This window comes from Zootoca vivipara, chromosome 6 (assembly GCF_965207765.1).
Source record: "Zootoca vivipara chromosome 6, rZooViv2.hap1.1, whole genome shotgun sequence".
Taxonomy (NCBI): Eukaryota; Metazoa; Chordata; class Lepidosauria; order Squamata; family Lacertidae; genus Zootoca; species Zootoca vivipara.
Genome location: NC_142589.1, coordinates 88,523,489 through 88,537,028, shown reverse-complemented (window position 1 = coordinate 88,537,028; position 13,540 = coordinate 88,523,489). Strand labels below are relative to the sequence as shown.

General features: G+C 46.8%; 1 protein-coding gene across 1 annotated transcript in view; it reads right to left on the bottom strand.

Moving 5' to 3' along the window:
* Window positions 1–8,594: 8,594 nt before the first annotated feature.
* Window positions 8,595–13,540, bottom strand: part of MAP2K2 (mitogen-activated protein kinase kinase 2) — a 43,079-nt gene continuing 38,133 nt past the window's right edge. The window contains exon 11 of the mRNA XM_035118435.3: window positions 8,595–12,957. Within this exon, the coding sequence (XP_034974326.1) occupies window positions 12,847–12,957 (111 nt within the window). The 3' untranslated portion in view covers window positions 8,595–12,846. The remainder of the gene's footprint in view (window positions 12,958–13,540) is intronic.

Here is a 13,540-nt window from a genome sequence, read left to right as displayed (position 1 = left end):
AAACCAAAAGAACTTAACAACACTTAACAACAACACCACACAAACATACAAATTAACATCGGATAAGTTTAAAAGCAGTACAAAGTAGACAAACATGGATGGCAGAGCTGGGAAAGCTTGTCAGGAAGAAAAATACAGGGGTACCTTGGTAGTTGAAATGGCTTGGCTCCTGAAAAAAATTGGCTCCCGAACGCCGCAAACCCAGAAATAAGTGTTCGGTTTGCGGATGTTTTTCAGAAGCCGAATGTCCGACGCAGCTTCCGGTTGAGTGCAGGAAGCTCCTGCAGCCAATCGAAAGCTGCGTCTTGGTTTTCCAACAATTCCAGGAGTCGAACGGACTCCCGGAACAGATTAAATTTGAGAAGCAAGGTACCACTGTAATATTTATTTAGGTATTAAATTTGCATACCAGCTTGTCCCTGTAGATCTCACGGCAGCTCCCAAACTCCTTCAGTTGTTTTCTAAAAGTTCAGGTGATGGACACCTGTCTTATCTCATGAGGGGCCCCCACGCTGAAGGCCCTGCTCATTTCGGACTGTGCAGGAGAAACTTGCACGGAGCAAACTTGTTTTCTCCTGGTCCAGAGGATCAGGCCTGAACCCGTGGCTTCAAGTTACAAGAAAGGAGATTCCGACTGAACATCGGGAAGAACATTCCGGCGGCAAGAGCTGTTTGATCGTGGGATGGTAGGTGGTGACCTCTCCTTCCTTGGAGGTTTTTAAGCAGAGGTTGGGTGGCCCTCTGCCATGGATGCTTGAGCTGAGATTCCTGCATTGCAGGGGGTTGAGCTGGATGACCCTCAGGGGTCCCTTCCCACCCTACGATTCTATGATTCCGTTAAAATCTCACATAGATTACAGTGACCTGCTAGGTATATCAGGGATAAGGCGGTCTCTCAAGTATTGCAGATGGGGAGAGCACTGAGGCAGGGACGGGCGGGCGTTTTATTTAAAGCACCACCACCTTTTAATGGATTTTTAAATAAATTGTGTTTGTTTATTAAACTTATTGGCCATGCAAAGGACTCCAATATATATACTGTACGTATATGTCAGCAGAGCACGAGACTCTCAATCTCAAGAGTCATGGGTTCAAGCCCCACATTAGGCAAAAGATTCCTGCATTGCAAGGGGCTGGGCTAGATGACCGCCATGGTCCCTTCCAACTCCTTGAATTTGTGGGATGTGATACATAAGTAGCAGTGAAGTACAACATTCCTTGTTTTCCTAGAGTGGCCATGCAGGTGGATGTTTGGTCCAGTCAGTCAAGAACTTCCTGTTTCCTCCTGCTGGGACGTACTTCCTTTTGCATGTGACTAGAGGTGGGCGTGACCTTACCTGTCCAGGTAACAAAAGGGACAGGGCATGCAGCCCCCCCTCTCTCCTTGACTTCCTCCGTCATTTGAGCACCAACTTTTAGCTAGAAATGCTCTGTTGGCTCTCAGCCAACGGAGGACACTGGTTCTATCTCCATATGGGATAGATCCACATGTATATACTTTGTGACTAAGTCTGCCTTCAGGGATCCAACTGTGAACTGATGGTGTGAGTAAACTCCTTTTATTGACTTTAAATAAGACTGTCGTGTGTTTATTCTTTTAAGAGGGATATAAGGGAACTTACCAGGAACCTAATAGTGAGAGGCTTACACAAGCCTGCAACCAGTTATCAGCTGTGCACTTAAAAGGCGAATGTAAAACTCTGCTAAGGAAAGGAACTTGCTAGCGCAAGTTAGGAAGGATATTAATAAGCAATATATCCTCTCCTGCCTCCCTGAACATTCCCACAGAAGCTATATGTCCACGTACAGTACATAATCTGGCACTGTGCATTTGTTTACTTAAAACGGGTCGGCAACATTTTTTGAGGCTGGGCCGGTCCACTCCCCAGCAGACCTCACAAGGTATTTCTGGTGCTCTTCTGACCCGGAAGTCGGGCCCCGTGGCGAGGGGGGGAAAGGCGCCGTAGGGAAAAAATAAAGCACGGAATCCCCAAGCAGATCCACGGAACGGCCGTGGGCAAATTCCAGGAAGCTCATAGGCCGGAACCAACCCATGGGCCTTAGGTTGCCGACCTCTGACTTAAAACATTTCTGTACTAGCAACTAAGGAAAATGGTGGTGTATACCATTTTTTTATTATTATTAACGTATAAAGCACAACGCGGATACGAAATCAGAAGCAACTACCGGTATTTAAAACTGCATCAGAAGAAAACCTAGGAAAAGTCAGCAACAGTGGGGTGGGTTGGGGAAAAGTAAGCATTCAAGACCTGCAATGCACGAAAGCATGTTTTTAAACTTGGGAAGCCTTCTAGAATCCTAGAAGAGTTGGAAGGGATCCCCAAGGGTCATCTAGTCCAACCCCCTGCAATGCAGCTACTTCATACATGACAGACGGCCGTCCAGCCTCTCCATATTCCATAATTTCACACATCACATTCTGTTTTTTTAAATGTAATTTTTATTAAATTTTCTGCTTTTCAGTTTATGATACTCATTTTACACCCTTAAGATATCTATGCCTTCCCTTCTTCTTTTTCCATGGTTCATTTTGTGTATCATAAACCCCTGCATATTTTACAGAAACAATACCATTCAGTATTCCATTATTCCATCCGTCATGACTTATTTACACTTTTGAATTTATCTTAATGCTGCCAGCGTTTTCAGCTGTTATTTCCCATATATTCAATAAACGTTTTTCAATCTTCTTTAAACGTACGTTCTTCTTGTTTCTCTAATTCTATATCTTAGGTCCTTAAACTGCGCATATTCCATTAGTTTAAGTGGCCATTCTTCTTTAGTTGGAACCCCGCTCGTTTTCTATTTTGGGGCTAACAAAACACGGGCTGCAGTACTAGTGGCATACATAATTAACCTTTTTTTTTGACACTTGGGCATTTCAGTCTGAATTATCCCCAACAGAAAGGACTCTGGGTTTGGGGGGGAAAGTACTTTTAAACATTTTTTTTCAATTCATTATGGAATGTTTCCCAATACTCATTTTACCCAAAAGCTCCTACACCTCTTGGTAGTTTGTGTAGGAACAGCTTTTGAGTGCTAGACGCACAGATGTGGATTCAGGCAAGCTTTATTTCCTACTACTCCGGAGGGGAGGACCTGAACCAGTGGATTCAAACACAATGAAAAGAGATTCCAGCCCAGGCATCCCCAAACTCGGCCCTCGAGATGTTTTGGGACTACAATTCCCATCATTCCTGACCACTGGGTCCTGTTAGCTAGGGATGATGGGAGTTGTAGTCCCAAAACATTTGGAGGGCCGAGTTTGGGGGTGCCTGTTCCAGCTCAATACAGTGGTACCTCGGGTTACAGACGCTTAAGGTTGCAGACACTTCAGGTTACAGACTCCGCTAACCCAGAAATAGTACCTCGGGTTAAGAACTTTGCTTCAGGATGAGGACAGAAATCGCGCAGCTGCAACAGCGGGAGGCCCCATTAGCTAAAGTGGTATCTCAGGTTAAGAACAGTTTCAGGTTAAGAACGGACCTCCAGAACAAATCAAGTTCTTAACCCGAGGTACCACTGTATTAGGAATTAACTTTCCAGGGGTTAAGAGTTTTTGGACCATGGGTAGGCAAACTAAGGCCCGGGGGCCAGATCCAGCCCAATAGTCTTCTAAATCCAGACCGTCCCTGTGTTTTTACATGAGTAGAATGTGTCCTTTTGTTTAAAATGCATCTCTGGGTTATTTGTGGGGCATAGGAATTCGTTCATTTCCCCCCACCCCCGAATATAATCCGGCCCCCACAAGGTCTGAGGGACAGTGGACCGGCCCCCTGCTGGAAAGTTTTGCTGACCCCCGTTTTGGACAGTGGAACAGAAAACCTCAGAAGGTGGTGGCCTCTCTTTCCTGGGAGTATTTTAAGCACAAGTTGGGTGGCCACCTGCCAGTGAGTCATTAGCTGTGACTCCTGCATTGCGGGGTGGGGGTGGGCTAGATGGCCCTGGGGGGGGGCTTCCAAATTAAAATTCCACGATGTCAAAAAAAGAGAGAGAGGTGGGACTCCAAATGCCTTGACAATAATAGAATAACATAGTTGGAAGGTGGTACATGACTCCTGTCAGATTAGCTAAAATATATAAACTAAAATCAGAAACATGTTGGAGTTGTAAAACGACAGAAGGAACAATGTATCATGTATGGTGGGAATGTGATAAAATCAACAAGTTTTGGAGTAATACCTATGGAGAGTTTAAAAAAGATGTTTGAAATAGCATTTGAGAAAAGGCCAGAAGTGTTTCTTCTAGGCATAATGACAAAAGACACCTCCAATGATAAGAATAGAATATTCCTATATGCGACGGCTGCTAGTAGGATCTTAGTAGCAAAAAAAAAAGGGGGGGGGAGATACAGTCGGCAAGTTAAATTTTGTGAATTTATTGAATTGGCCAAGAAGGCGGCAGCAATCAGATTACAATCTAAGAAAAACTAAGAAAAGAATGGGAATGTGTAGAGGAGTACATGGCAAAACATTGTTCCAAAAGAAACTTACTGATATGCTTAGATCAGGCATCCCCAAACTGCGGCCCTCCAGATGTTTTGGCCTACAACTCCCATGATCCCTAGCTAGCAGGACCAGTGGTTGGGGAAGATGGGAATTGTAGTCCAAAACATCTGGAGGCCCACAGGTTTGACATGCCTGGCTTAGATGCTTAGACTGATGTTCGCAAAGTTGGGGTAAAAGTTGGAAAAGATTTTACGGGTTTTTATATAAAGTATATTGCTTTAACACAATATTAAAAGAATATTAAATTAATTAAATAATGACCAGCGCGGGTGGAGGGGTTGTAAAGGGGGGGGGTATAATAATATATGGATATATAATTACAGAATGTAAGTAAGAAACGTTAAAAGATATTCTTTTCTTTTTTGAATATAATTAACAAAATGCAAAAACAAAAACAGGAATCTTGCCCAATGTGGGGCTTGAACCCACAACCCCGAGATTAAGGGTTCTCAAGATGCGCTTCGTTTGGGACTGAACAGCGCAGCTGCTTGCAGGATCTTGCCTATTATTATTATTATTATTAATGATGACACTTCTGTACTGCCCCTTCATCATAAGGTCTCCGCGTGGTTTCGCAAGGTAAAAGCACAAATAAAATAAAAAAGAGTTAAAATGAAAACAAGACAACAACCCACCCAAACACATTTAAAAGGCTTAGCTTTAAGGTCACACAAGGGCAAATGGTGTATAGCTGGTGTGCCCCCACCCCCACTTCCGGCAAATTCAGATAGTTGAACATCAGGAGAGGAATGAGTTCTGCAGAGAAAAATGGGAACTTCCTCTAGGCTAGCTAAAGGATGGGGGTGGACTTTTTCTTTTTTAATGCACATTCGTATGTAGCAATTTCTCGAGACTTCCCACCATCCCTTCCATGGGTCTTATTGTCAACATTTTCAACTGCGTATTATTTCTTAATCTATATTATTCTGTTTCTGTCCGTATTATCCAAAGTGGTTTGTTACATTACAAGCGATATTAAAAACCTGCTAATGTTTTCATCTGCTTACAGTGGTTTCCTAAATAAATTATATATATATTTCTCCATTCTTTCGTAAAGTTTTTGTCTTCTTGGTTCCTGAGCTTTCAGTTTTGCCATTTCAGCGTAGTCTATCAGTTTGGTTTGGCATTCTTCTCTGGTCGGGACTTTGTCTTCTTGGGCTAGTAACATCCGCGCAGCTGTTGTCTCATACATGAAGAGTCTTTTCTGCTCCTTTGCAATATCACTGCGGGAGGCAGTGCAAAACAGGAGTGCCTGGCGTGCTATGGTCCATGGGGTCACGAAGAGTCGGACACGACTAAACGACTAAACAACAACAACAACAATTCCTACAAAAGTTATTTGAAACATCCACCCCCCCCAATTCGTTATAGATCATTTCCCAGAAAGCTTTTATTACCACACATGATCATAGAATCATAGAGTTGGAAGAGACCATAAGGGCCATCCAATCCAACCCCCTGCCAAGCAGGAAACACCATCAAAGCATTATTGACATATGCCTGTCAAGCCTCTGCTTAAAGACCTCCAAAGAAGGAGACTCCACCACACTCCTTGGCAGCAAATTCCACTGCCAAACAGCTCTTACTTTCAGGAAGTTCTTCCTAATGTTTAGGTGGAATAGGTGATAAAAGGTACCTTCTTTTTCTTTACATTTCCAGCAGGTATTTGCACTTGTTTTACACATTTTTGCTAACTTACTAGGAGTCAAATACAGTGGTACCTCTGGTTGAAAAAGGGGATCCGTTCCAGAGCTCCGGTCGCATCCCGAGGAATTCGTAACCGGAGGTGCCACTTCTGCGCATGCGTGCGGCTTAGCGCTTCTGCGTATGCGTGCGGCGCGAAACCCAGAAAAATACTTCTGGGCTTGCTTCATACATATCCCGAAGGATACGTAACCAGAGGTGAATGCCAAGTAGAGGTACCACTGTACCACCGCTAGGTACACATGCCAAAAAATTCAACTCTGTTCTCCATAATGTTTCCCAATCTGAAAGTTGGAATGTTAAGCCCCAAATCCCTTGCCCAATGTATCATTACTGAAGTGGGGTGGGGGTGGATGCTTAAGCGAGATCTCCTGGCCCTTTCCCCTCACTTTTTTTTTCTTTTCTTTAAATACTAGGACAAAACTATGTTGCCCACAGACCAGTTTTCCCTCTGAAAGCTGGGCAAATGTTGCATCGGTAAATCATCCTAAGGAAGCTTCATGCAAACTTAGTGTGACGGTGGGAAAGGGAGGAAGCTCCGTGACAGCACATCTGCCTTGAACGCTGAAGGTCCCGATCCCCGATGCCACCGGGAGATGGAGGAGTAAGCAGAGCTTGATGAGAAGGGGGGTGGGTCTGTGGCAGAGAACAGTGCAGGTTCGGGGGCAGGAGCTGAAGCCAGAGAGGAGGGAGGCCAAGGGGCAGAGAGGAGTCCAGCTGATGAAGAGACACAGGTGTTTCCCTCTCCTACTGCAACCAGCTCCCCTCCCCGCCCCTTTTCTCCCAGAGCCAGGAGAGGGATGAAAAGGATGGAGGAGAGGTGGTCTGAATGCAGGCGCAGTCTCAGGCGCAGGGTCGTAGAACACCATGAAAGATTAACAACAAAAAGTTTGAAACTTCTCAAAGAATTTGGGGGGGGGGCTGTTTCCATTTTTAAAATTCTAAATCCAGACCTTCGGTCCAAAAGTGAGGATTTTTCCATTTGTCAAAAGAAAGGTGTGCTTCTGAATCATTCACGAGCTGCACCATCCCCATCTTGCCTGGATTGAGTCTAGTCCAGGGGTCAGCAAACCTTTTCAGCAGGGGGGCGGTCCACTGTCCCTCAGACCTTGGGGGGGGGGCAGAATATATTTTGAAGAAGAAAAAAGAACAAATCCCTGTGCCCCACAAATAACCCAGAGATGCATTTTAAATAAAAGGACACATTCCACTCATGTTAAAAATATGCAGGTTGCCGGACCATCCACAGGCCAGATTTAGAAGGCCTCCGAGCCTTAGTTTGCCTACCCATGGTCCTCATCCAGTCCATTGCCACACCTAAGCACTGGTCCAGAACATCCCCTGATGAAGAGGAGAGGGACACTTGAGTCCACATCTTTGGATTACCTCCCCCTGGCAAGGGTCAGGTAGATATTGAGTACCGCGGGAGGTAAATTATAGTATAATCCCTTAGCCTCACCGCCAAAGGGCAGGGAAGTAATCCCTTGTGGGGCACCGTTTAAGCGGAGCTTAAGAAGCCAATTTCAAAGAGGAACTACGGTAATTCTAGTCAATCTTTGTCACTTTACAAAACAAGCTAGTTTGGTTTGTGTTTGGTTCAAGTCAACCCAAATGATTTTGGGGTAGGTGGGGGGGGGAAACGTGGAAATACAAATTCGGAATGTGAAAAACTACCTGAAAATGATTTGCACGTTATCTAACTCCAAGTAGGCATGCTAAGATGTATAAGACCATGGGTAGGCAAACTAAGGCCCGGGGACCGGATCCGGCCCAATCGCCTTCTATATCCGGCCCGCGGACAGTCTGGGAATCAGCGTGTTTTTACCTGAGTAGAATGTGTCCTTTTATTTAAAATGCATCTCTGGGGCATAGGAATTCGTTCATTTCACCCCCCTTCAAAATATAGTCTGGCCCCCCACAAGGTCTGAGGGACAGTGGACCGGCCCCCTGCTGAAAAGGTTTGCTGACCCCTGTATAAGACTGAATCAGATAAGTGCTGGAGATGCAAAGAGTTGGTGGAGGGAACGTTCTTTCATATGTGGTGGACTTGCAAAAGGAGCTTCCTGCAGACAACCAGAAGCCGAGCTTTGGTTTCCAAACATTTTGGAAGTCGAACGGACTTCCAGAATGGATTCTGTTGCTGATTTTTGTATGCTGGTGTTATGGGCTTGGTGTTCTGTTCATTGCCATTTATAACGATGGGTTGTGCTTACCCGTTTTTTGCTGTACTGGTAAGACGATAAACTAAGAAAAACTTTGCAAAACAAAGCACAACTGAGGCCTTTGGATGGCTCCTCCGGGGGGAGACGCCTCGGCCTCTCGGCTCGCACACTGCAAACAAAAATCCACAGGAAACCAGGCTTCTTAATGTAAAGTGCCATTTATTTCATCTCCCCATGGTGAAAATAGTTTCTTAAAAAAAAAAAAGCACCGTCAAAACGCTCAGCACATTCTTAAACCCCCTTCCCCAAGAAACCAAAGCCGTTAAAGGAAACATAACCAAAAATCTTTTTGAACCGTAAAATGCACCCCCCCACACACACACCCAGCAAAAGCCTCACTGTTCAGATATATATAAGCATGATGGGAAAAAAGTACAGTAATTAGATCACATGATCCCACTAGTTCATTGACAACTTTTAACTCAAACACTGAATATTATACATTCAGATCCTCAGGAGTTACCCCATTTGATAAACGAACATTTGCACTTGGAGCGGGGAGTGAGGGGAGGGGGAAATTAAATCAGCTGTCAGACAGTGTCAAAGTGGAAGAGATCTGGCTGCGATAATGAATTTCAAATTATAGTTTGAGAAAAAAGACTTGGGTTACAAAAGGCCTCCCCCTCCCTGCCCACCGCACCCAAGAAATGTCGCCTATAGATCTGCTAAGGCAGGCATCCCCAAACTTCGGCCCTCCAGATGTTTTGGCCTACAACTCCCATGATACCTAGCTAACAGGACCAGTGGTCGGGGAAGATGGGAATTGTAGTCCAAAACATCTGGAGGGCCGAAGTTTGGGGATGCCTGTGCTAAGGGGTTCTCTTCCCATTTCCTTCAGCCCACTTTAAGAGGATTGAATATTTGCAAGTTTTCCCCCAGCTGCTCTAGGGGGAGAAAACACACACAGTAAAGGTCCCCACCGCCCCCACAAGAGAATCCACCCATCTTTCTCCCTTGCTGCTTTATGAAGACTTTATGAAAACAGCAACGACATGGTCAGAGTCCCTTAGAAAGAACGTCAAATAAGAGCAACTGCAAGGTTAAAAGGGGAGTGGGTGGGTGGGTGAAACACCTTCCAAATGTTTTGTTTCTTTTTAAATCCATGATCGAGTCACTTACACTATTTAGAAGGGGAAATAAAATGATGCACAGTCTGTTATTATTTTCCTTTCGTTCCATACCCAGCATATTCCGTATCCACAATCAACAGCAGTTGATTGAACAGAGGGTCTCTCCCCTCGCCTGGCTTATCTTCCTAGCAGTCTTCGTCAGCTTGCGGGGTCCTGTCCGCCACCCCTTTTAGATCATATCAGATGCTAGCAGTCCGGAGGGGGGGTGCAGGAGAGAAGAACCACCACCTATAGGAAAGATGTGGGCCATGCCATCTACCTGCAGGCAGAGGGCAGCGAAGAAAAACCCAAGGCAGCGATGAGACACGCAAGGGCTCAGTTTCTCTCCCTCAAAATTTCGCACAAAGCTTACATCTTTGCCCTGTAATTGGGTAGGAGCCAATGGAAAGTACTGATACTCAAATATCCTTCACAGACAAGCCACCGAGAAACAGAAGGAAGTTTGAGTATATGAGGAGAGGGTTCGGTGAGAGATGAGTGAATTGGGTTTTTTTTTTTTTTTGGAGGGGGGTAGGGGATTTCTCTGAGAAGGGCTTGGTGAGAGAAAAAGTGGCTTGCCGCACTAAGTCCCGAATGCAAGAGACCAGCCCAGTTCACCAAAGTCAAGAAATGTGCCTGCACGGCACAGCCTCCGCCTTGTGGCTAAAGGTTGTTCTGTGTACACATCTCTGCAGAGGGGGGAGTCCCAGGGATTTCAGGTCGCACTGCCAATAGAGGGAGAGCCTTCCATTTTGCTCTTAGCAACCCAACAACCTTTGGAAATTTTGAGAAGGCACTCCAAAATCCCACCCCCCTCAGGGTAGGCACTCCACAAAGTTCCCCCACCCCCACGGAGACACTCTGGGAAACATGTTGGGAGACATTATGGTGCAGACTCCCGGAGGTAGGCATTCGGTCGCTGAACTGGGCCTTTCTCTCCTGTGGAGCACTTGGCAACCATGCCAGCCAGCTGCGCCATGCATGGGTGCCAAGATACCCACAGGCTCTGCCACCTTTCGAGAGGTAAGTGCCAAGAGAGGCTGGGGAAAAGTTAATCCCTTGTGTCGGGGAGCTCAAGGCAACCGTGTCCTTTAAAAGCAGCTTCACCTTAGATAGGGGTTTGGGGGGTTTTTTTGGATGCAGGGTTCCTAGCAAGGTGAGCTAACAGGAAAGTGGTGGTCCCATGCGAGCTGCTAGCTTCCGTTGTGGCCGAGTGACTCATCCGTCAGCCCACCTGCCGCTTGCTTCGGCCTGCACCATGGCCAGCACCTCTTCAACATCATCCTCAGCAAGCCCTGATTTGGCCACTCCCCTGAGGGGACTCCACCTGGTTCAGCCACCCAGCTGTGGCTTCCTTACCTGCTGGAATTCAAGGGGTGGGGCACGATGGCCGGCTGGACGCCGATTCCCACACTTCCCAGAATGGCAGAGGGCCCAGTATTCAAGGAGAACAAAACGCCAACACCTTATCGACCGCGAGGTGGCGGAGAACTTTGAAGAACCTGACTCTCCCTTTTTATGCTTTTTTTTAAAAAAGAAAGAAAATGGGCTGTAGGGCAAGCGTGTATTGGGTCTCACTCATACACTCCCCTTCAGTTACCTGGACAGCTAAAAGCCAATAATGGTAAAGGAATTAACTGGAAATGAAAGAAGGGGGGGAGAGTTTGAGAGAGAGAGAGAGAAATGGAAGTTTAAAGAAGGATCTGATAAGATTGGGGATGAGGACTGGGGGGCGAGGGGGGGGAGCCTAACCACCGCCACCAGCTTTTCTTCCAGTTCACCTGCTGCAGAGGCGACGCCTCCTCTGAGCTATGGAGGGCAGCAGCATCAGCAAGACACTGAGAAGCATCCATTGTAGCATGGGACTCTTTCACAATTAAATCACACACTCTCGGAAACAGAGACGTAACAATGCCAGTACCAAGAAGGCAGAAACCGACGATACCTTTGTCAGAAGAGCGATACCTCCGCTACAAGGCCCAAGGAACAACACACACTGAGCGTGCGCTGGACAAAAAGGCGGCCTTCGTGTCCCCTCCGCCGTCAAGGTCAAGAATTAGCAGCTGTGATTCTTCTCCAATAAATACCCGCAAAAGACTACTGATCTCCACCCTCCACTTCGACGAGTTAGGGCACATGATTTCAGAAATAAAGCACTCTGTTCAGACTGGAAGGAGATGGCTTTAAAAACTGTCACATCGTTGGAGAAGCAGCGTGTGGACTGCTGCTCCCCCCCCCCCAATTCTACATGAATTATAATGACAACACAATTTCCACGGGGCACGGATGGGGCTGCAACCAACAAGCCCCAACCCAGAACAGACCCACCAAAACGCATGCACACAAAATGGGCATGTCCGCTAATTTCAACGGGTCTACGCCGAGCACGACTAGCGCCGGATACAACCCGCCCCCGGTGCGCGTGTTGCATTTGTACGTAAAAATTACACACTCTCACACACAAGACACACGTGAAGACACTTCCACGTTCGCCTTGAAGCCATGGGCGTTCCCTCTCCCACAAACACAAAGAGGTAAGTGGAACTAAGGACTTCTCTTGTAAAGAAACTGAATGCAGAAACCGTGGGGAGGGGAAGAGGAGGAGGAGGAGGAGGAGAGCATGGGAAGGAATTGACTGCTAGCTTTTCAACCACCAAACACAAACTTCCTTAAAATCGCACGGTCGCTCTTGCTATCTTCCTCCGACAGGCTCTAGCAAGGACCCCGACGAAATGCCACGCTGCTCCATTGGCTAATCGGCCCGCTTCCGCCCGCCCAAGCTGCTCCACATTTCTCCACCCATCTGCAGCACCCGCCCGGCAAGCCTGCCTGCCTGCGCCTCTCAGGCCCCCCGCCCAGGAAGCAAGTGCACAGAAAGAAAGGAAAGAAGGCACAGCCTGTCCCTTTCCCCCAAAACTGGTGACACAAAACGTAAACGAAAAGCAGCTCACCCGCTGCTGTACATACCCCCCCCAATCCCTTGCCCAGAGTCAGAAGCTCTGAAGAGATCCACACTCCGCTGTGGGGAGAGGGATGAAGCCGAACAACAAAACAGGAAGAGGGTGAAGCAAGCCCGCTTTCTGCTCTCGCTGTCTGGATGACTGGGCAGCTTCCGAACTGCGGCGCCTTTGCTGTTCCGGAACAAAACAAAAAAAACAGAGGTCGCGGAGGAGAGGCAGGCCGAGAGAGGCGGGTTCTTTTCTTCTGCTGAAGGGTGGTGGATGACAGCAGACAAGCAAGATGCACGAGAGGGGGGGGGGAAGAAGGCGGCTTCCTTGGCGGTCACATGGCGGTGCGGGTGGGAGTGCTGGGCTGGTTCAACCGCAGCGTCTTACATAGCCAGCCGGCAAAATCCACCTCTTCCACTTCGGAGCGCTTGATAAAGGTGTGATTCTGGAAAAGGAGGGGAAAAGGAGGTGTGGTCACAGTTGGGTATACGGGTAGGGAATTGCAGGGCACTGAAGGGAATTGTGAGGCAAAGAGCAGTGGGGAGAAACCATGTATCGAGAAAATCAAAACATATACTTGGAAACCTCTCCCCAAAGCTCTGCTTATGTTAACAAGGCATAGTATGTTTTCAGATGGTGTTATTTTTTATTCCCTCCAGGGTGGCAACATGAGAACGGGCCTTTTCAGTGGTGGCTCCCTGCTTGTGGAATGCTCTCCCTGGGAGCCCAGCAAAAAAACCCATTTCCTTTCCACCAGGCCTTGGGGCTCCTAGCTATCTGCGGTTTCCTTGGGTAGGTGGGTGGGACGTTTCGATCACACCTTTTTTAAAAAAAAACCCAGGATCGTCTTTTTAGATGTTTCTTTTGTTCCGGTTTCGGTGTTCATCTATTGTTAAGTTGCTTTGTGTTACCTCATGGGTTGTTTTTTTTTTAAAAAATGCAACCAATGAATTTAAGTAATCCTATCGTAATGAAAGTTATTCATTTATTTAAAATGGCACTGTTTTAACATTCTGACGTTTGCCACC